Below are 24,900 nucleotides of genomic sequence, written 5' to 3'. Positions count from 1 at the left end.
CTCAATTCAGAAAGAATTATAAACCACACATTTGTATTACAGCTTCCAGATTAATAGCAATCCCAAGTGCCTATTGCACACCATGGAAGCATGTCTCTTTAAAGCAAATATTTTTCCAGCTGAATGTAGTCCAATATTTAACAAGGGACTCAAATGATCCATCTACCAAACTAGCAGACATGGCATTTATTTTCTTTTTTCATTGCTAGACATTCCAAAACAAGAAACCTATTTCATTTTGTACTGCTGCCAAATTTCACTTAGTTTGTAAACACAAAGGACACCCTCCCTGCCCCCCCACCACAAAACCTTCCCAGCCAGTATTAGTAAGATATTTACTGACTGTAGACAGCAAACACTGACAGCATTAGTTACAATGCTATACTTCCCCAGCCCTGGTCAAAATTCAGCAATAAAACTGCTCAGTTATTTCCATATTAGGTCTCCAGGTGAGTTTTACCATACCTTTCTGTTTTTTTCATCAACACAGCCCTGAAGATTTGCTCCTGGGGAATCCTTTCTTTCCCATTGCTGGGCTGCACCAATGGGTGGACAGCAGCCAAGATGAAGCCCTGCTGGTAGAGTTCCTGCAGCTGAACTGGAAGATCCCGTACTGATGAGAGCCTGATGGCAGGTGAGCCGGGTACATCAGCTAAAACCAAAAAACCCCATTAGTTAATGCCATATTGAAAAGGACTGCAGCGCTGGCACTGGCATAACATTGGATGTCATATAGTTTCTGATATGACCGTGGAGTATCTTGGTAGTTTCTTGCAGTGGAATATTATTTTACAGTTGATTATAGCTATAAACAGTATTCTTCTGACTGGTCATTGTGCCTATTGGCTGTTTATATTTATCTAGCTTAAAATGTATCTTCATTAAAAGATAAATTAAAAAGTAAAAAAAAGTGTGGTGTGGAAGCTTTCTGATTGTCTGAGCATGCTTCCTCAGCATGCATATAAGAATTTCCAACTGCATACTTTCTGAACATCAAGAAACTAAAGTTGCCTTATAGCACTATCATGTTGCACACAGCAGCCACCATGGAAAGTCAACTCCCTACAGAAAATGTAAAAACAAATACAGTGCTGCTCTTTTTCTTGTTTCTTAAAATATTTCAACGTTTTCGCTGGGGTTTGATTTACTTCTGCTCAGATCTGGCACATATAAAAACTGGAACCCCCCTTCCTCACCCTCCAAAAAGCACTGACCTACTCGTTTGTCCTTTGGGAGTATTTCCTTACAGCACTGAACCAAGATATTCCAAGGTAATTTGTTTCATAAAATCTTGATACCGCGATCAGACTACAGTATGGGGGCCAATTAAGGATTGGCTGTTTGACACAAATATTGTTTTCTGATAACAGTGTACATTATTTGCACATAGTACACACTTTTCTTAAAGCATACACATTATGGACTAAATTTTTTATATGGCCATATTCTATAATTATACATGGACCTGAAAGTAATACCCCCAATCCACCCATGACCTACCCATTTCTGCACCCCCTTTTTTGACTCGTATGTTACATGTAACTGATTTTAATTAGCACCAATAATTGCTTGTTAAGAAGCCAATTATTGGCACTAATTACCTTGTTATTCAATTAAATTGCATGTGCAATTTTTAGCGCTTTTTATAGAATTGGGTGCAATTCTATAAAGTGGTGTCTAGAGGTAGGTACCACTTAGGCATGATAAAGGCATCATTAATTGACACCCATTTGCACTATTCGATAAGGTAGCACCTAAGTGCCATAGCACTTAACTGCAAAGATGGCATACACATGGGTAGACCTAGGCACAACACAAGAGGGCACATCTGCTCATGGGCATGCCAAAGCCAACATTACACTAGAATTCTATAACAGAATCCTGGGCCAAGATGCTGTTATGGAATTGGTGCTAAGTGAAGAGCTTTGGGGGGGTCCCTAGAATTAGGCACCAATTTATAGAATTTCTCCCACGGATATCCCTGGAGTATCTTGGCTCTTTCTTATAGTGGAATATTATTTCACTCTTTCTCGAGAGTGCACATGCAAATAGAGAGTATTATTAAAAACAAGTTTTCAAATGAAAGAAAAAAGGAAAACCAAAACCAAAATGGTCTGCCACCCCCCCCATCCTGAGGGCCAATGTTCAGACAATTTATCAAATTATCTTGCGAATTGGATAAAATGTCTTTTCTATATGCTGAGGTCTCTCAACAAACAGGACAACTATTTAACCGGTAAGTAAAAGAATGGCAAGGGGTATGCTAAAAGTTATTTTTATTTATTTAATTCATTTTCTGTCCCACTCTCCCCAAAGAGCTCAGAACAGATTACAGGTGACATAGTTACAGTACAAGTTTTTTATATATATAAGTTTTTATCCTAATTTGACACCTACTTGGGGGCTCATAATTTAAAAAAAAAAAAACCCAAACATTCAAAACGTGGCCTAAATCGGTTCTTGGACGATCAAAAATACAGATCGTCCAAGTACCAATAATCAAAGCTAGTTTTAGACGTATCTAAAACCAGCTTAAGCCTTTACCCTGCTTCTGAACGCCTAGAGCGAGAAGAGGCATTTTTAGAGGAGGGGAAAGGGCGGGAGGTGGGCCGACCTAGACTTAGTCGTACTGCAAGTATAACCAAAAGTCTAGGGAGATCACCCAGTCGGAACTTATACTTCAGTTTTGGAGATCCATTTGGGATCAGGTAAACAAAGTAATGGAAAATCCAGTGGCACTAACATATGACACTGTGCTATTTGGCACACTGATGAGAGCTAAAAGCCAAATATCATCTCATAATAATAAACTTCTCTTTATTATGACAGGGGTTGCCATACAGCTTATTTTAAGGAATTGGAAAAACTGGGATAGATTGAACTATACCTTTTGGTGGGAGTCTATGTGTCATGTTTTTAAAATGGAACGTATTATGGCTATACAACAGGGACATTACAAAAGGTTTCTGAAGATTTGGGAGCCATTGACAAAATTTTGCAAAGAGTGATTGTTGATTTTGGTCATGCATGTCCAGGGAGGGTGGGTGGGTGGGAGGGAAGGTTGGAAAATATTTTTTAATTCTTTAATTTGAGTGCAATTTTTTAATATGAGTATGGGGGGTGATATCTCTTTGTCATAGATTACAATTTTGGATTGATTTTAAGTGCTTTTATAGTGTAATATGATTATATAATATGTTGCACTTTTGTATGGCTTAAAAATGAATAAAGATTTTTTTTTTAACTTACAATATATGGTATTGTATATTGTGATAGACTGCCTATGCCTGCTATCAGGAACTCTGAACCAGGAGAGTTCTGTGATGCAGAAGTAAATCAGTCTTCACAGAGAAAAGCACACTTTTCCCAAACTCAGGTCATTTCACCCAAACCCACTAGAGGGAGCAGGAGAGCAGGCTTTCTCCCAGATCAATGCACATGACCCTCTAAGACAAGTCTGCACAACTCAAAAATGATCCAGGGCCACAACGAAGTTGGAAAATATAGCGAGGGCCGCAGGTAGTGGCTACGGCTCGAGGTACCCGGAAATGCGCGGATGTTGCCGTAATGATATCATGCGCACGCAAGACATCCTCATGTCAACATCCGCGCATGCGCAGGGAAGAGGGCGGGAGAGAAGGAGAGGCACTGGCGGCAGCTGATTGCCTACAGCAGTGTTTCTCAACTACTTCAAGCTATGTACCCCCAACCACAGACCTCCCAAGCTCCGCCCTAAACCCACCCAAGTTCTACCCCAGATCCTGCCCCCCTTTACTAATTGTAATGCAATATTTTTCTTTCATTTTTCATATGCACACAATACACACAAAATATATAAATTCTCAAAACTGACGCATTTCAATCACTAAATTGAAAATAAAATCATTTTTCCTACCTTTGTTGTCTGGTGATTTAATTAGTTTCTGGTTGGACTTCCTTCTGACTGTGCATCCAACATTTCTTTCACAATCCAGCCCCATCCCCTTTGGGTCCAGGTTTCTCTCTTTTTTCCCTCTGCTTACACCTTCCCCAGATCCAGTATCAGTTCCCCTTTGTACCTACCACCACCTTTGTTCCAGGTTTCCCTCTCTCTCCCTCCTCTGTTATGATCTTGCATCTCTCTGTTCTTCCTCAGGGTCTCTCCCCCCTCTGTCTGCACCTTCCATAGTCCAGCATCTGCCTCCTGTCTTTCCCCTTTGGTCCAGGCCTCTCTCTCTTTCTCTGTCTTTCTTCTGCTTACAAACCCCTCCCCCCCATGTCCAGCATTTATTCTACTTTCTTCCAGATCTTTTTCTGCCTCTTTCTCCTTCCTTCCTTCCTCCCTTACTCCTTAGTCCAGAATCTTTCCACCTCTCTGCAGTCTCTTTCTCTCTCTTCCTTCTAGACACCCCCAAGACCAACATCTGCCCCCCTCTCGTCTGCCTCCCCTTTGTTTCAGGTCTTTCTATCTCTGTCTCTCTCTCTCTGTGTTCCCCTTCCCCAGGGCCTGGCATCTCTTCCTCTTTCTTTCATTCTCCCCAGTCTCCCCATCCGCAGCCCGACTTCTCTCCCTCATTCTCAAATGCTCCATCTCCGCATCCTAACTGCATCTCTGAAGTTTCCAACAACACCCAAAACTTTGCTTCTCCAACGCCCCGCTCCCTCTGCCGCAACTTCTTTCCGTGTGCCATGTCCCGCCCTGATGGAAACAGGAAGTTGCGGCAGAGAGAGTGAAACGTAGCCGCTGGAAAGCTTCAGAGGGGTTTGGTATTTACAGAGAGATGCCAGGTGGAGGGGGAGGGGTGTTCGGTTTGGGTTTGACAGGAAAGAGGGGAGATGCTGAGTTGGGAGGGGGTTGGAGATGAGGTTGGATTGGGTTGGGTTTTGGCTTGAGAGGAGGTGGAAGATGCCAGATCAGGGAGTGAGAGCCGTATCAGGTGCAGACCACAGTGAGAGCTGTTTCAGGCCGCATGCGGCCCACGGGCCGTATGTTATGCAGGACAGCTCTATTCCACCAATCACCAGTATGTGTGTGGGGGGAGGAGGATAGGAGAGTTCAGAAAACTTTCCCTTTACCTGGAAGTTTGGGGCATAGCAGCCAGCTCTTAAATGCTAAGGCAAACTGGCTGGAGGGGCAGAGGAGACACCAGGAACAGGGCAAGGACCTCTCAAGGCGAGAGCCACAGCTAATACGGAGCTGCCTGGGCCCATGGAGTATGAGACCGCTGAAGAAGATTTCCAGAACTCAGAGAGCCAATTGAGACAACCCATAGAGGGTTGACTTGTTGGGCCAGGAGCTACAAGACATGAACATTTACTAAGGGAATTGAGGCAATTGAAAAACTACCAGCTATTTTTATTTGGAGGGGGGACATGAGTGCAGTTTTGCTTTTGCTGCTGTTTGCTTGAAAGAAACATTTTATTTTTTTCTTTGATTGCCTGGCAACCCTTGCAGTTGTTTGTTGAAAATACTATGAAAAGCCAATTGAAGGGTGATGGTTGTTGTTGTTTTGCCCTCTGTTTTGTGGCACAAAGAGTCTTAATATAACTCCAAGAAAGTTGGGGAGTTTGTGATGCATTGTGGTGGGATTGTGACCTCGTGATTAAAGTGTTCCATCACACAAACTCATCACTCTCCTCCCAGCATAAGCATGCACTGAGGAGCCAGTGTACAGCACTGCTAAATGCTGTTGCTTGACTGTGAAGTAGTTGGAGAAAGAATCCAGATTTTGAAAGTTTACTTTGGAAAAAACAAATAACCAAACCAGAAAAGAGGACTGTGAAAGACAGAACTGGACCATGTGAAGCTTACTTTTAGGGAGAAGAAAGAGTGCCCCAACAAATGGTGAGCACAGCACTGTGGGACACTATAGCTGTTTTGTGTGGGCGTACATCCAAGAGCATTTGTTTGTTGTTGTTTTTTTTTTGGGGGGGATCCATTATCAGTGACTGTACTAATAAGTATTACTTGGGGAGTATCCTGGCATACCAATCTGTTTTCCTTTCCTGTGATGCATTTTAATGGTGGAAAGTGAAACCTCCCTGCCTGACAAGGGAAGGCAGCATGGGGTGGGACTAGGGCGGGCTTGGGGGCGGGATTAGGACGGTTGTGGGCAGAACTAGGTGGGCCTGGAGGCGGGGATAGGGGTCCTGATTTTCCAAAAGGAAAATCTAGCAACCCTAGTCTGTGGGAGTGTCTGAGAAGATGACTCTTAGGTCTCCAGTGAAACCCTGCACTGGATGAGGGTTCAACGCTTGAATCTTGTCACAGGCCCTGCAGAGAACTACTTGCCTGGGGGGGTTGTGACAACATACAGTGTAATATACATGTACCACCTTCAGTGAGTCTCTTCATGATATTGATTAATAAATGCTCCGGTGCTATAAACTAGAGAATGACACGGTGACAAAATTCATCACCGTTCCCGTCCCCGTGAATAACCACGGGAAATAATCCCATGTCATTTTTTTAGTGTCTATTTCAACCTCAGTCCTTCTACACCAGCATTCTTCAAAGCAAAGCCTGCGGGTCAGTGGTTGTGGCCATTCATACTCTGATTCTTATGTGAGCCAAGGATAATGAAGCCATTGTGACATCACTGATGTGATTGGCTCTTAGGCACTGGTGGAATGAGGCATTATGACATCACAATATTTGCTCTGGATACCAGAGACTGTCATTCTGTAGTGTCTATCTCAACTTCAATCCTTCTACACCAGCATTCTTCAGAGCAAAGCTTGCGGGTCAGTGGTTGTGCCCAATTATACTCTGATTCTTCCCTCTCTCCTTAAAGAATGACATGAAGATGGTTTCCCGCGGTTATCCGCTGGGACGGGAACGGTGATGAATTTTGTCACCGTGTCATTCTCTAACCTCTTGCGCTTCTAGATAAAAGGGGGGGGGGGAATAAATTAATATGGTAAATTTATCATTTTATATGTACATGTACAGTCAAACCTTGGTTTGCGAGCATAATTCGTTCCAGAAGCATGCTTGTAATCCAAAGCACTCATATATCAAAGCGAACTTCCCCATAGGAAATAACGGAAACTCAGACGATTCGTTCCACAACCCAAAAACTTTAATAAAAAATACTATACATACTTGTATTGCAAGACCTCGCTCATTTAGAACAGTCACTACACACCTGCAGCGTCAGAAAGAGAACCATGGACTCAGTTGTGGTGATGTGACACGTGTATACTGTATGTACTCGTATTGCAAGTCTTTGCTTGTTTAGAACAGTCACAACACTCTTGCAATGTCAGAGAAGAACCATTGGCTCAGTTGTGATGTATGTATACTGTATGTACTTATATTGCAAGACACTGCTTGTATATCAAGTTAAAATTTAATAAAATGTTTTGCTTATCTTGCAAAACACTTGCAAACCAAGTTACTTGCAAGCCAAGGTTTTACTGTACATAGTTTTTTTGTTCAGGTTCTTTGTTGTCTATTCGTTCTAATAAATCCTGTATTTCTGTAATTAATCAAACATCTCTTAGATTTACTAAACATAGTAGGAGTTGGAGTCAAAGGTTTGATATGTCGACTCCAAAGCCCTCCTTCACAGTTTGAGCCAAGACTTTTTTTGATACTGCACAGATTAGTAAGACCTGGCACCCTGTTGTGTGTTATTTGTTACATACATAAAAAGGAGCTAAAAAGAAGCTTTTGTGAATTCTGTGAGAACATTGTTCTTGTTTCTATATATTTAGGAAAAGAGAAACGGGAACTGAAATGAGGAGGGAGGAATGGTGAGTTCTGTAGGGCAGTGGTTCTAAAGTCAGTCCTGGAGCCCTTTGCCAGTCAGGTTTTCAGAATATCCACAATGAATATGCATAAACTTGATTTGCATACACTGCCTTCATTATATGCAAATTCCTTTCATGCATATTCATTGTGGATATCCTGAAAACCTGACTGGCAAAGGGCTTCTGGACCGAGTTGAGAAACACTGCTGTAGGGTCCTAAACAGGCCTTCTCCATTGAGGAAACTATGTACTATAGTAACAGAATGTGCATTGGGCTCCCTATCAATCATAGAATACCGTATTTTTCGCTCCTTAAGACGCACTTTTTTTCCACCCAAAAATGGGTGGAAATCCCGGTGCATCTCATGTAGCGAAGATACATAATTTGTACCCCCCTTAGCATTGTAAAACACCCTCCCGCCGCACCTTTTCAAAACACCCCCCAGCACCGCCGCCACTGTTATCATCGTTGGTACCTTTTTTAAACAGCCTGGTGGTCCAGCGGTATCCCTCCCTTGCTAGACGGCTCTCCTACTCGGGTCAGGAGTGCGGATGTGAGTAGCAAGCTAACTGCACTAATGCTTGGGCTCGCCGCTACTTTCTGAATGGTGACATCATTTCTCGCAGGACTCACAAGAACTGACACCAGCCATTCAGAATGCAAAGGCAGGCTCAAGCGGGAGTGTGTAACGCTTGCTCCTCACATCCGCGCTCCTGACCAGAGTATGAAAGCCATCTAGTGAGGACGGGAGGGATTTTCAAAGGTACGGGGGTTGTTTTTTTTTTAATGCCCCTGATGGTTGTTAGTTGTTTTTTGGTTTTTTTTCTGTGCTGGGGCTATTTGGGGGATCATACACACTATCTAGCTTTTTCATTCTTTGTGTATCTCTTATTTGTATATTCTGACTTAATTTCTTGGATTTTTTGGCAGCCACACAATGGAGGGTGGGATTGGGGGTACAAAAGGTACTGGGGGTGTTTAAAAGGGTATGGGGTATGATTTAAAAGGTACGGGGGTGTTTAAAAGGGTATGGGGGTATGGGAGATGTTTTAAGGTACTGGGGAGCTATGTGGGGGCATGGGGGATGATTTAAGGTACTGGGGGGTACATGGGGGGTTTGGGACCTGCCGGCCTGCCTGTCACTAGGCTACTAGGCCTGCCTGCCTGCCACTAGGCCTGCCTGCCCTGTGCCCTGACCCTGCCTGCCCTATGCCTTGTCTCGGCCTGTCCTGGCCTGTTCCACCCTACCACTAGACCACCAGAGGGGGAACAGGGTACAGAGCCTTGCAGGGAGGGGGACTGGGTGCAGAGCCTGGCAAGGAGTGTGGGGTTGGGTGCAGAGCCTGGCAGGGAGAATTTGGTTCAGAATGTTTTTTTTGTTTTCCTCCTCTAAATCTAGGGTGCGTCTTATAGTCAGGTGTGTCGTATGGAGCAAAAGATACGGTAACTTATAAACAGGCATTTATCATATTTAAAGTTCTACAATTCAAAGCCCCATTATTTCTGGACCGAGTTATCATCCTGTATATTCCTTTCTCTTCCCTACAATCTGAGGGAAAAAACCTACTTATTACTCCATCTCTACGAATTATAAATACTAGAAGTAACACACTTTTCTCTGTCACTGCTCCTCAAACCTGGAACCTTTTACCAGCTCTGGTAAGAGCAGAAAAGACCCTCGAAAAGTTTAAATCAAAATTAAAAAGTTACTTATATAGGGACGCCTTCAACTAATTTGCCTTTAAAGTTCAGTTAACTTTTCCACTTGAAGTAGGCAAGCACTGATCTAATATATCTCTTATTGTTTTATCATTTTTTTGTTCTCTTTCCTATACTAAATTGTAGTTCCTCTCCATATTTCCCTCTCATGGAATGTATGTTTATGATTACCCAAAAATAGTTCATCTCCCCTAATTAAAAATTTTATTGTTCATCGCTTTGTAATCCATGAAAAAGCGATTTTATCAAATACAAATTAAACTTGAAACTTAACAAGGAATAGAACTGAAGAACAAAATACAGACAATATATGGGGGAATACAAGAAAAATAGGAAATAGCTAAAAGTAAAAAGACAGCAAAGGGAAGGAAAGATAATGCCTATAGCAATTAATGTTGAACAGTTACGTTGCCAGGAAAAGCTGCAATGAACACCAAAATGAGATGCCAACCTCCAAAGATGAAAACTGTTTTACATGTTCCTTCTGAAAAGGGAATCGCTATGCCATTTTTGAAATTCAGCTAGCTTGTGCAAAAGTGATACGTGCAATTTTATGTTATATACATATATAAACAGTTTGGGAGGATTTTTACAAAAATACAGTAAGTTTTCACATTAGGTACCAAAAATCAACACACTAAGGGGCACATTCTATAAACAGTGTCCCGATTATAGGCAGCGGTAGACATCCTACCGCCGTCTAACCAACCAATCGGGACACACTCTTTTTTATTTTTTTTAAATACCCTGAGGGAGGCAGCCTACATTGTAGGCGTTTTTGCGAGCCTAGGGAGACTCGTAGGGCTTAGCCAGGAAATATATTTCTTACTGTTCCTGTAGTGGGTTGTTTTAAAATTATGATTTACTTTTATCTTTTTTTATAGCATCGTTCAATCAATGTTAACCGGCAGAACATTGTTAAATCCATTCAATCTGTAACATCTTTTAATTATTGTAAACCGCATAAAACTACACGGTCCTGCGGTATATAAACTGTTATATTATATTATTATTATTATAGATACCACCCCCTCCCCGTTCAGCCAGTGGCAGTCATTTATTCTTTTTATGCAAAATGTCACCAGCTAAATTATGCCCTGATATTTAGTACTAGGACATTTACAGGCACTGGCACCGAATATCAGGACATCAGTCTGGGTGGCTGGACCCTCTGTAGCTTTTGTGGGCCTGATCAATATTCAGGCAGAGCTGCATAGGAGTTATATTGCCCCAACTGAATATCAAGCCAGGCCCATATAACTTTTTAAAATAAATTTTTAAGAAATTATCCTGACCCCCCTGAATATGCCTCCCTGCCCTTCTCCCCAGCGGTGACAAAACCCCCAGAAGACCCCACCCCCCACTGACTAGGTAGGCCTCCCTGGTCCACTTAATTACCTGGTGGTCCAGTGGGGGGTTGTTGGGGGCTGGAGCATTGCCCCCTTACTCCTACCCCTTGTGGGAGTTGGCCAGAAGAAGGTAAACACCCATGGGAGGGAGGCATGAACTTGGGACACAGAATGGAGGGAGGGAGGGGCACTTTGGGACATTAGAGAGAGGAGGCATGTTGGAAGGAAGGGAGTACAAACTTCGGACAAAGGAAGGAAGAAGGGAGGGGGCATGAACTTGGGACACAGAATGGAGTAAGGGAGGGGAGCATAAACTTGGGATGGATGGAAGAATGAAAAGAGTAAGGAAAAGATGCTGAGGTGGGGAGGAAATAAAAGGAGAATTGTTGGGCATGGGTATCTGAGGGAGAGGGAGAGAGAGATGGTGCACATGGGGAAATGAAGAAAGAGGAGAATTATTGGGCATAGGAAGGGAGAGAATTATTGGACATGGTGCTGGGAGAGGAGTGAGGTAGAGATGCATGGGGAAGAGAGATGAGAGGGAAAAATGTTGGATGTGGTTGTGGAGAGGGAATAGTAGGACGGATTGAAGAGGGGCCTCAAGGACTAGGTCAAAGTACTTAAGTAAAGGTAAATGCATATTTTTATACTTAAGTAAAAGTAACAAATATAATAAAACAAATTAAAAATGTACTCAAGTAAAAAAGCAAGTATCTAAAATAATACTTTTTGAGTAAAAAAAAATAAAAGTACTGCAACTACAAAGTTTGTTCATCAAAAATTGCTACCAGCTTCAGCTTCGTCTCTACAGTACTTTAGAAGTGACCCAACTCATCTAACCAGTTCAAACACAGGCAGCTCCACTGTTCTTTTAGGCTATATTCACTGGACAGAAAATTTTAAGATGAAATGATCCACTGTTTGCATGACAAGGTTTGGAATAGCAAAATCCTGTTCCCAGTTTGGTTGTTTCAATTGGTTTACTGAGGAATTGTCATTTACATCTCCCTTCCACTTTTACTTTTTACTTTTAACTGCAAGCATCATATGTAACTAGGTAAAAGTAGTAAAAATTGGCAAAATTATTACTTCAGTTAAAATATCAACATATCAAAACTTCTATTTACGCACAGTAATTAGTTTCCCCCTCTTCTATTAAACTGCGCTAGCAGTTTCTAGCACGGGGAGCCACGCTGAATGGCCATGCTGCTCCTGACGCTCATAGGAACTCTATGAACTTCGGGAGCAGCGTGGGCAATTCAGCGCTGCTCTCTGCGCTAAAAACTGCGAGTGCAGTTTAATAGAAGAGGGGGAAGGCGCGCTAGTCACTTTAGTGCACGCTAAACGCTAACGCGTACATAGAATATAATGGACGCATTAGCGTTTAGCACACACTAATATTTAGCACGTCTAAAATGGCTAGCGTGCCTTAGTAAAAGGACCCCTTAGTTACTATATTTATTTATTTACGTATTTATATACTATTTACAGTCTAAGTCAGTGGTTCCCAACCCTGTCCTGGAGGACCATCAGGCCAATCGGGTTTTCAGGATAGCCCTAATGAATATGCATGGAGCAGGTTTGCATGCCTGTTACTTCCATTATATGCTAATCTCTCTCATGCATATTTATTAGGACTGTTCTGAAAACCCGATTGGTCTGGTGGTCCTCCAGGACAGGGTTGGGAACCACTGGTCTAAGTAGTTTACATTCAGGTACAACACTGGTATATTTGCTCTCGAACAGGTGTAAAGGTATGATTTCTGCAGGATTAGTACTAGAGTTTTATAAAGATAAGTAGACACCTGCAAAAAGGTGCTTTTGTGCACTGTGGAAATTAAGGACCATTAATAAATACTTTGACCCTTTATTTTTTAGATTACTGGTGCAGTCCTTGGTTCTATCAATACTAGACTACTGCAATATCGTCTATCTGGGTTGTCCCAAAGAAAACAGTGAGAAAATCAAGAATGGTACAGAACACGGCAGTTTGCTTGATATTTGGACTGAAGAAAAGCAACCATATTAGTCCCTACTACAGACTGTTGCACTGGTTGCCAATGGAGGAACGAATAATGTTTAGGTTTACTTGTATTTGTTTCAAGCATGCCTGGGGACTAGCTCCTTCCTATCTCCTACCTCATTTTGTGCTAAACAACCCAACATGGACAACCAGAAACTGTAACTTATTTTCATACCTAAGGATCACTGGCTGCAAATAGAAGTCCTTTTTGGATAGGTCTTTCATGTTCCAAGCAAGCAAACAGCAGTCTTGGTTAAGTAACTACATCAATGGAGCCAGACTGACTTACGGCGCCTTTTGGAAAGAAATTAAAACCGTACTGTTTGACAGATTTATCTCCTAAACCGAAACCACACCAAATTTGTATATCCCTTCTGTCTATTTCTTGTGTAATAAGCTGTACTTTCACTATTTGCATTTTTGTAATTCGCTGATTGTCCAGCTCTCTTCAGTGTGAACTGCCTAGAAGTCATCTGACTATGGGGTGTAGAAGAATAAAGTTATTATTATTATTATTCTCCACCTCCAAACTTATCCCGTTTTACTAAGGTGCGCTAAGTGTTTTAGCCCGTGTTTAGCGTACGTTACATCTACATGTGTGCTAACCGCTAATGCGTCCATAGACTAACAGCGTGTGGTTAGCGCACACTAATATTCAGTGCGCACTAAAAAGCATAGTGCACCTTAGTAAAAGTAGCCCTTAGGTTTCCTGTTATAAAATTATCCTTTATAATAAAAACAATCTGGACACGCTCCATACCCTCCTGTACTGCAAAATGGAAATATAGCTTTCACTTATAGCACAGAACCAAAAAATCCACTTTCAGAAGGAGAGTTCAGCCAGAAGAAGTCTGGACTGTTCTCTATTCCAGCAGCTAGAAATTCAAGCGACCATATACCTCTTGAACAGTGCAGAAAATGCCTCGCTGTTTTTTGTTTTGGGGGTTTCTTTGGCAGGATTTTTTTTTTAAAAAGGTGCCAGTGCTCACATGCATGACAGCCCTTAGGAGACAGAGTGAGCAGCTAGAGCCCTGACCCCACAGTGATCACACTCCCTGAAATCAGTGGTACCAATCCCAAAAACCTCACTACTCCTTGTTGGGAAAACCGTACAAGCAGGACTCTTATAGTTCTTTACACAAACACAGACACTACATATTAGCACAATCCCTTATTTCAGCCACACATGCAGAGCATGGACAGACCTTCAACTAATACAAAATAAAAGGTGCACAAACTAGAAAATGAAAACCCTCAGAAGCCAGTTTATGAAAGGTGTGACCCTGGTGAAATGAAATACAAAAATATAAGAAATGAACATTTTCAAAGTTGACATATGCCAGGTTCTAAACCCTGAAATTAAAACAATTTAGTTTGGTGGGAATTGCTGTGCTTATGTTATCGATATGAACGTATGAATTTGGAAATAAAGGGTTATGGTAAAAACTTCAACGAGATTTGGCACCCTTTAGCAAATTTTGTATCCACCAATTAATAGTCCAAGCCTTCTATTTTATTTAATTTTACACGCATCCAGGTTGGGAGGGGGGAGGGGGAGAAAGAGGTCTATATTATTATTTGTTAGTAATAAATGCTGTTTTTTGGTGCCAATTTTTGTATTTTTGTATGCACTTTGTGTATGTTTTAAAATGAATAAAGATTTATTTAAAAAAACAAAACAAAAAAAAAACCCCGATTTATTTTCTACCTGGGTTACTTTTTAATCAACTTGGTCATGGTCTCTTTCAGTCTTCTGCCTAGTTCTCATCCAGGGTCCTCTCTCCCTTCTGTCTTCCCTTTCGTCTCTTACATCTACCAGCATATCATCCCCCCCCCCCCCCCTTTTCAGGACTTCCTCAAACCTACTGCTACCCTCTGTCCCCCTTCAGAAAACCATCCCTTTCTTCTTTCACTCATAGGAGCCAGCTTTGTGGGTTCTACTGGATGCGGAATACACTCGGTATTGCGCAAACTCCTTCATTGTTTCCTGGGAGGGGTAACTTACATAGGGTTTAGCACCTCCAATAACTCATATGCTTTCACCCCAACACAGTAATACTCTCATGGCTACAATTTCTCTTCATATATCACTACAACTTGCATAGCCTTTGTAGTAAGAGGGATACTTTAGGATCTTCAGACTGTCCATTAGGTAGCTTAACCTAACCAGGCTGCAATCCTCATTGATCCAACTTCAGAATCTATCATATCTATCCTTTAATATTCTGATTTTTATCTTATTAAATGTGAATTTAAGATAGTATCAGACTTATCTTGCAACCCCACCTCTTCTGACATGAGCTCCGTTTCAGAACTTTCCTCAGGGAATGAGGTGCAATTACTTATTGATGCTAATCATAGTTTTCTATTCAGCTATATTGCTGACCGCTGCACAACACAGCATGCCATCCATTTCCACTGCCTCCCATCCTCTCTCAGTCCCTCAGGTTATCCACCTCACCTCTCAACCCATCCTCACCCTTCAGCTTTTACCATCTTGTACCCTATCATATACCTTCAGTCCATTTTGCACACTCCAATCCATACCCATCTAATTGGCAAGTCCCAATGCCTTCCCAAACCTCTGCTTACTCTTTATATCCTCATTCTTCTCTTTCCCCAAATTCCTGTTCAGCTTCCTCCGCTCCGACTCCAAGTCTCCAGTCATCGCCAATCCCAGAGCACTTGCTTTTACCCTCAGTCTCCATGCCCCTGTTCTTCCCAAATCCCCAATCTCCATGTCCTATTTTTCACCTGTTCTCCTTTTGTTTAAATGACCTAAGTCCCGACTCTCCCTGACATCCTAAAGTCCTGCTATTTCTCCTACATCCCTCTCAATTTACTGCTCCTTCTTTGGGCTGTCATATCAAATGCCTTTAAATCACTGTTCTGCTAGTGCTACCCCCCTCCCTTGCCTTTCTTCTGTAGCCTGTGCCAGTGAAAACATCCCATGTTTGAACTATGGGGTGCTCCATATAAAAGAATACCTCCACTGTTCAAACATCTAATGTTTGAATTGCATAGGACCATATACAGTAGTTCAAACATCTGATGTTTGAATCACGCAGGGTGCTGTACATAGAGCATACCTGCAGTTCAAACGGAATGTTCCTAATAGCATGGTTGAAGGAGGAGGAAGCTTTAGAAGTGGCAACCTGACGCTCAGATGGCAAAATATTTTTGCATGCAAGCACTTGCCATTCCATTTGCTCACTTCTTTGGCACCATGAGTCATGGATTCATTTTTGCTGGTGGTAGAAACATGCCGGTACTCTACCTGCAAACACATCCTGAAGAAAAGCCCTAAATAAAGCTTAGCACCAGACAACCAAAGAGAAATGAGAGAATTACTACAAATCTATTTCATCCCAGGAAAGTGGAGGTCTTAATACCATATCTGAGTTCATATTGCCAGCTAGAATCAAGAACAAGACTGCAAAACAGCAGGTCTGGGGAGTGGCTAAGATGGCGGCACTTACCAGGCAGCTTTGAGATCAAGCTCCGTGAGCTGTCGGTGTACTTTTTCTTTTTCCATTATGCCACATAAATGGAAGGCTGTAGTAAAGCCACTAGCCTCCTTGACGTTTGCAGCCATTTTGACAGCTCTAGATTGAGCAATTCCTACCTATGCTCTGCTTACTAACGGGCGATGGAAGCCCTGCGGCACAAGAGGGTGGAGAAGATCCAATCACGCAGGGGCACAAGATCTCACTCTCGCCCTCTTCCCCAGATGCGCCTCCCTGTCCGGCTGAAGCAGCTACCGCGGAAGTGGGAAGCATAGCTGCTGAAGGTGCAGCGTATGAACCTGCCGAGGAGGTGGAAACGGTAGATGAGCTTCTACCAAAGGAGAACATTTTTGGGGAATTGGTCCCCACTGGAGAGGTGACTTTGGAAGCAATTTGGGGAATGCTCAAGAGGCTGGACACAGTTACCCAGAAAACATCTAAAGAGGTCCAGGTTTTGGGGGGAAAACTTGATGACATTACTAAAGCTTTAGAACAAACTAATCTTAAAACAAAAAATGCTTTGATTCTGAAATAAAGTCTCTACAAGAATTTAAGAACACAATGATTAAGGGCTCCTTTTACGAAGCCGCGCTAAAGGGTTTAACGCGCGTGACTTTTCATCACGTGCTAACCCCTGCGCTAGCCTAAAAACTACCTCCTTCTCAAGAGGAGGCAGTAGCGGCTAGTATGGCCGACGGTTTAGCGCGTGGTATTACACGCATTAAACCGCTACCGCACCTTCATAAAAGGAGCTCTACGGACAGTCTGACAATACACAGAAAACTGAAAATATTGAAAACTTTAACAGAAGGTTGAATGTGAGAATTCTAAACTTCCCCAAGACCCCAGGGAAACTTCCTTATGACATGTTTAAAAAAATATCTCTTGTAAATACTAAAATATACCTCTGAAAGTATTCCATCATTAAATAAAATTTATTATCTTCCTTCAAATGTTAAACAACCCCGAGGGGACTTGGAAGGAGAGGAATATCAAACTACTCAACTTGATTTCCAAAATTTATCTAATTTCCTGGAAGAACCCATAACAGAGAAAACACCTAGAACAGGGGTGTCCAATGTCGGTCCTCGAGGGCCGCAATCCAGTCGGGTTTTCAGGATTTCCCCAATGAATATGCATTGAAAGCAGTGCATGCACATAGATCTCATGTATAGTCATTGGGGAAATCCTGAAAACCCGACTGGATTCCGGCCCTCGAGGACCGACATTGGACACCCCTGACCTAGAACAACTCTATTAGTATCTTTGGTCTTCCAGCAAGATATAGATGCATTATGAAACAGTATTTTAGAGTTTCAAAAAATGTTTTTTTATGGCAAAAGGATATGGGTCTACCAGGATGTCACAAAGAATCTCAAGAACACAGAAAACAATTCCTGGAATTAAGACAAAGATTAGATCTTTGGGGGCATCATTTTTGCTTGCTTACCCCTGCAAGTGTGTTGTAAAATATATACAACTAAAATATGTATTTTTTCTCCCCAAACATTTGAAAGCTTTTTTTGAGCTGAAAAGAATTGCTCCAAACTGAGAGATTTGAAGGAAATGGCAGAGAAATGTGTTAAGCCTGTTTTGTAATACTTTATTTTCCTCATTGTTTATCCTGCCTTATCTCCCCCTACTTATTGTGGTCTAATTAAGGTATAAAAAGATTTTGGGGTTTTGTTGAAGTAATGTGAGGTAACATTATTCCTACCGTGTTTCTGTAACAAGAAGTATTATCTTGTTAATATGATTGAAATATATGTAAATAAAGAATTAAGAAGAAAACACTATAGCACTGAAACCCTACTCAGTGCCCTGACATCTGAGATTAGAACACACATGAGCAACAGACAAGTCCTTGTACTTCAATTTGACTTAGCTACTACATTTGATGTGGTAGACTATCAGCTCCTATTACTGATCCTAAACTTTCTAGGGATAAACAGTAAAGTACACACCTGGCTAGAATATTCAACATAAAAATGAATGAAGAAAGATCGGAAGAATGGTCTGCATCAAGTGGACTACCCCAAGACTCATCACTCTCTCCAATACTTTTCAAAGTACAAATGTCAACACTAGGACTCTTCTTAGACAAGAATGGCCTCATTTACTTCTCCTACTAAGATGATATTACATTATGCATTTCTTTCTGCAAGAAAGAAAATAAGATTAACAAATCAGTAGAGGAAGTCGCTCGTCTAGTTGCCGACTGGGCTGATAACATGAAAAACTAAATAAAGAAAAAAGCAAATTTTTACTGATAATCCCATCTAGAATCAGACGACACTCAACTAACACTGCATAACATCCCACTGAAACTGGAATCAGAACTGTGACTCCTAGGAATTATATTCAACAGCAACCTATCCTGGGAGGCACAGACAACATTGAGAAAACAAATGAATTTGCCATTGTTTCAACAAAGAAACTTTCAGATCTTGGTTCAGTCACTAGTACTATCCCAACTAGATTATTGCAACGTCCTTTACATAGGATGCAATGAATATTGTGATATGCAGACTGTGCCTGCTAGGTCTGGCCCTAAAGTTAGACCCATTTCCAAAGCAGACATGTCCCAGCCTGAGCAGGTTAAAACTCAGTTTAGCAAGTTGCCCGACTTTCCTGCTTTTTCCAGTAGAGGGGAGCCCGGGAGCTGAGCTGCAGTTTTCCCTTCCCCCACGCTGTCCCAGAGGTAGTAACAGGATATCCTCTACACCTGAGGGTTTGAGGTGTGGTTGTAGGCTTCTAAACCAGAGGTCAGAGCTGCTAGAGAGGCAGACGGAGAAACTGAGGGAACAGGAGCAAGGCTCAGGACCGAGAGCTCTGCAGGGCCACCAATTGCCAGAATGCATGGAGCTTACAGAAGCCGGAGCAGAGCTAACTCCTAACCTGGATGAGGTCTCTCAAGACATGGAGTTGGATCCGGAGCCTAATGCTGACTTGCATAACGGAGTCCAACCCATAGAGGTATGCTGGTTCAAGGCGAGTAATGAAAACTGCCTAGTTGGATTATAAATGACTGTGCTTTGTTTTTGGTCTGTTTTTGAAGCTGTTCTTTAATACTCCTATTGAGCCTGAAGCAGGGTAGAAACTTTTTGATAAGAACTGTGCAGGACTTATGCTGTTTGGTTTGTTTTTCTTTTTCTTCCCTTTTTGGAAGTTGGACTATGTCATGCCTAGGTGGTGGGGTTTGCCTCGCGTTATTGTGGAGGGATTGAGGGCCTAATTTATGGGCAATTATTTCATCACGTGGAGCACGCCACCTGACCCAGCACTTGTGTTGCTGGAGGAATCAGTGCTGTAGCACTGGTTCAAGCCGAGTTCTGCTGAAGAGAAGAAAAGACTGTTTTGGATTGTTTGTTGGGGAGATAACTTTCCAAGCTGGGACTCCTTGTTAAATATGGAGCCCATATTCGCTTAAGGATAAGGTTTCCTGTTTGTGGGTTTAGAACCCCTCCTGAAGTTGTTGTACAACCTAGAAACTGTTTAATCATGCAAGCTTAATGTTTGGGGATTTTAATGTTTGCTCAAGAATCCTGACAAGTTTATTTTTCTTGTTTTATGACTGGTATTGGGACAAACGAGGGAAGCAACCTGTTTGTTTGAATCCAAGAAATAAATCCAGTCCATGTTTTGACATTTACTTATCTAGTTTGTGGGTGAATCCTTTCACTAAACCTTTTATTTTCTTTTTCCTTGTGTCACCCGCAGCAGCACACAAGAGCTACTCCTTGTCCCGGCAGTCCTGGACCCATTGCCCTGAGGCTGCCGGTGACAATATACAAAAAAACAAAAAAACTACAAATCATTCAAAATATAGCAGCCAAACTTATTTTTTCAGTAACTAAATATGACAAAGTGACACCCCTATACCTCGAACTATACCTGCTCCCCTTCAAAACAAGGTTTATTTTTAAACTATGTACACTGATCTTTTTAATCTTCCATGGCAAAATACCAGATTACTTGTTGAATTTATGAAAAATACCATCCAATCACAAATACAAAACTATTCACTCTATGACCTTTCCATATCTGGCAGCAAAATGGTGGAATCCTTTACCAGCACAATTAAGGAACACCCCCTCCTACCAAAACTTTTGTAAAGGCCTACAATCCTACTTGAAAAATATCTTACTCCTCCCAACAAACAGGCTATGACCATCAGAAACCAAACAAGACACAAACCGCTCTCTATATAGCCATCACCCTACAAACCAGTTAAGTGACACTCATACCAGAACCTGTAATGTCAAGATTACAACAACAGATATGGCCAATTTTCTCTACAAACCATATACCATAATCATACACCTACACAAACACAAACCAATATATCTATGTCATAAATGATGTAAATCCTGGACACAGCCAGGCTCTTCTAAATTGTAAATCGCATTGAACTCCTTCTGGGCCTTATTAGCAATCCATAAATACTAATATAATTATTTAAGTCCTTGATATTGTTTTAAAAAATCTGAAGGCATAAAAAGAGAGTTACACAGAGAAGTTAGTGTCCCACAGTAGTGAACTGAATATCCTCCCAGTCAGCTGAAATATTTCTTTTTTTTTTAACAAATGAAGATAAAAATGCCACAGTCTAAATAGCTCCAGAGATTGGTCCATTTACCCAAGTATGCAGAAGAGATGCTTAAATGCATAGGAAAAGAAGAATGACAGCAATCCCAATTCCTGCAGAATATTCCAAATTGTATGAAACCCATTATGCTGTGTGAAAAGCGTCAATATGACAGGGGCACCCAGCTGCAGAATGTCTGAAGAAGGGGAAGCAAAGCCTTATTGAAAACCAGATGCAGAATCTGAGTTACGCTTTTTGTTAAATTATTTTTTTTTTAAACTGTCACAATTCCAAACTTCATACAATAGCAGTTTAACAAGGCTACCATTTACTGTATTTCCTTTGATTTTTCAGAAAGACAACTGCACGCTAATTTTATAGCTTTTAATTAATACCATTGTCTATTGAGTGCAGATACAAAGCCTTAAAATATGAAACATTTGCTTCCTGTGGCAGTTACTGCATCAGACAATTTAGGAGGAAATCGCTTGAGGAAAATGCTGCAGATATAAAGTTTAACAACCGCCTCCTAATTAACTGATCTTTTACTTATCTTAAGTCACATACTTGTCTGGACTCGTCTCTGTATTTCTGGGGAAACCCTTCTCATTTGTAACCTCATTTCTTTTCATACTGCCTTGCATGGTTTTTCAGAAACATACTTTGGGGAAGTTCCTTACTCGTGAAGCATTTAATATTCATGTGACAGGTATGAAGCAGCTGAGGTGTTTTTTTTTTTAGAACTGATGTTAGCTGTGTCTACAAAGTAGATAAAAATGAGAATTAAGTTGGATTTTGTCAAGGTTGACCATCAAACACACAATGGAATTTATGGAGTAGAGGAGAGGCCTAGTAGTTAGAGCTGCCGCCCCCGGCACCTTGAGTTTGTCAGTTCAATTCCCACTGCATCTCCTTGTGACTCTGGGCAAGTCACTTAACACTTCATTGCCCCATGTAAACAGCTTTGATTGTGGAAACTACACAGAAAAAGCGATATAACACGTGACAATCCCCTTTACCCCTTATTATCAGAATAGCTACAATGGGCAAATTGTTTTTTCATTGCCATAAGACTTAGCAGTGTGGCATTTAACACGCACTATGCTTTAGTAAAAGGGCCCCGTAGTAAATGGAGGCAGATAAAGACCTGTATGGTCCAAAAAGTGTGCCCATTAAGCTGGTCAGAATTGTACCTGCCTCTCTGTATGGCTTACACCCCTCTGTGCCTTAGTTTATGGTTGTAGCTGTCGCGCCGTATAAGTTACACCTCTCTGTATCTTAAGTGCACTAAAACAGAAAAGAACAAAAACAACAGATAACCCCACATGGGAATCTTGTCCACCCTAGTTATGGAATTTGGTTTTTATTTCTCCTTAAGAACTGCTGCTGCTGCTTGTGCCATACTGTGTTGCCTCCTTTCCCACTGTACTTTGGATAAGATTCCTAACCCATCTAGCACCCGCCTCCCTTGGATCTACTATTCATTCTCTGATCTGATTTCCAATCACCCAGATTCCAAAACCCTTTGTACAAGCTTCCTCTTCTTCTGCTCTGCAAACATCTAATTCCATTCTGGGAGACTTCAGGCATCTGGTTCCAGAGGTGCCATCAACAGAAAGAAAGCACAGTAACATAGGGCTTCTTTTACTAAGCCGTGTTAGGGCCTTAACGCGTGGAATAGCACGCGCTAAATTGCCCTGCGCGCTAGAACTTAACACAGGCATTGAGCTGGAGTTATTCTAGAAGCATAGCGCGTGGTTTAGTGCGCAGTAATTTTGTGCGTGCGCTATAAACGCTAGTGCACCTTAGTAAAAGGAGCCCTTAGACTATGGTAAGAGGCCTCACAGATATTACCATATACACTCGAATATAAGTTGATCCGAATACAAGTCAAGACCCTCATTTTCCCCCCTAAAATGAAGAAAAATGGTTGACTTGAATATAAGTCGGGCGACTTAATAGCCAAGTGCCCTGCCTGGATCTGCACCCAGCGCCCCCTCCCTCCCCTGTCAGGCTCTGCACCCAGCCCCCTCCCTGCCAGAAACTGAACCAACCTCCCTTCCCTCCATCCCCTGTCAGGCTCTGCACCCAGCCCCCTTCCTTCACTCCCTCCCTCCCAGGCTCTGCACCCTGCCCCCCTCTCTGCCCTGTCTGTCGTACCAGCTCTGCTGATCCCTGGTGGTCCAGAGGTGCAGCGGGCAGGAGCAATCTTTTTGTGCTCCTGCCCCGCTTCTAACTCGGTCAGTAAGTCACTGCCGTGGCCACTGCTAGTTCCAGTTTCTTCAGCTGCTGAGCGGCACTGAGCAGGAGCGCGCTTTGACGCTGCTGCTTGGCACTAAGCGGCTTCCTGACTGGCTCCTGCAAATTCTCGGCCCCAAAATCCCAGTTTATATTAGAGTATATACGGTATATGATACTTATATGATGCTTGGATGCCCTCCTGACCGACAAGAACAGGTTGAGGTGGCGGGGCTGGGGCATGACGTGGACAGAACGGGCAGAACTGGGCGGGGCTATGGGTCCAGATTTTATTTAACTAAAATGTGGTAGCCCTAGGGCAAGGGATCATGCAGTAATCCTGCGCTGATTATCAGAGGAACTCCTACTTTCTGCCCCCAACAAACCCTACCCCCAATAAAAAATCTAAAAACATTTAGCACATGGTTAGCGTATGCACAATTGGCACTTACCACAGGATGCCATTTTAAATTCAATTTGGTGCATGTTAGCACCTAACACAGCTTAATAAAAGGGTCTGTAAGTGGGAAATGAAAGAGAACCGATTATGTTTGCCTGACAAAAGGCAATATAACTGGGCATGCCTCATGAGTTATCTGAGAGACTGGGTACTGGATAGAGAGGATTATACCAAAAGACTTTCCTGCATACAAAGCCCATTTTTAACTCTGCCATACAATAGGACTCTTTTTCTTCTTGCATCTCCTTGCTAATTTTTTTCATAGCATGCGAGACCTGCAAAAAACATTAATGCAGAAGCACTTACTGCCTCCTATTTAGGAGATACTAAGTGCTCCTGTGTTAACTTGTATTACTAAGTTAGCAAGTGCTATTCAAAACACGTTAGCTGGTTAACACAGACATGTCCATTCCCAAAAATTCTTTAAAAGTTCATTAACACACGCTTAGCACATAGAAAATACTAAATTACTGCAAAAAAAACCCCAATAACACAATTTTGCAGTAAGCATTTTCCCACATGCTAAGCTCACATTAGAGCTTAATACCCTTTAGTCTGAGGACAGGGAAATATCTGCTGAGCTACTGCTGAAAAGGTGTGAGCTAAAACCAAATAAATGAACTATAAGGTATGCTGACCTGGTAAGGAAAATCTACGAGGGTTGTGCAATAATTTCTCTGAGTATGAAAGAAAATAACAAGCATGTTGACATGTTGTGACAAGCCTCAATGTTTCTCACGCAAAGATGTGGCTTAATGCAAGTCTAACATTCCAAGACACAGAATGTCAGAAGAGTCCTTGTGTGAATCAAGTAAGAAACTGCTAGATTTGGAGCACTATTCAGTGATAAAATTTCTCACTACCGGAGGGAAAAAGCCAAAGGAGATCTATGAACACATGACTGTAGTTTATGGCGAGCCTGCTCTATCATCCTACAAAGTAAAAATTTGGAGCAAGCAGTTTAAGTGAGGTGGAGAGTCCATTGAAGATGACCCTCACACTGGATGGCCTGTGGAAACAACTTCCACAAAAATGTGCAAGAAAGTCAAGGATTTAATTTTGTCAGACAGAAGAATTAAGGTTTCCCGAATAGCTGAAGAAATGGGCATCTTGGCAGGTACAGTTTGGAAAATAATTCATGAAAAGTTGGGCATATCCAAGGTTAGTGCAAGATGGGTTCCAAGAATGCTGACACCATGTCAGAAGGCCATAAGGCTCCAGTGCAGTCAAGATACCTTGGAAATGCTCCATGAAGACCAAGAGAATTTTCTTCATTGTTTTA

At 41.9% G+C, this 24,900-nt stretch overlaps 1 protein-coding gene across 3 annotated transcripts in view; it reads right to left on the bottom strand.

Moving 5' to 3' along the window:
* Positions 1-24,900, bottom strand: part of RFTN1 (raftlin, lipid raft linker 1) — a 330,337-nt gene that overhangs the window by 231,735 nt on the left and 73,702 nt on the right. For all 3 annotated transcript variants that reach the window (XM_033930710.1, XM_033930712.1, XM_033930711.1), the window contains one exon: positions 466-652. In XM_033930710.1, coding sequence (XP_033786601.1) covers positions 466-652 — 187 coding nt within the window. The remainder of the gene's footprint in view (positions 1-465; positions 653-24,900) is intronic.

Source organism: Geotrypetes seraphini, chromosome 2, assembly GCF_902459505.1.
Source record: "Geotrypetes seraphini chromosome 2, aGeoSer1.1, whole genome shotgun sequence".
Taxonomy (NCBI): Eukaryota; Metazoa; Chordata; class Amphibia; order Gymnophiona; family Dermophiidae; genus Geotrypetes; species Geotrypetes seraphini.
The sequence above is the reverse complement of the archived record's forward strand: the minus strand, read 5'-3'. Positions and strand labels throughout refer to the sequence as shown.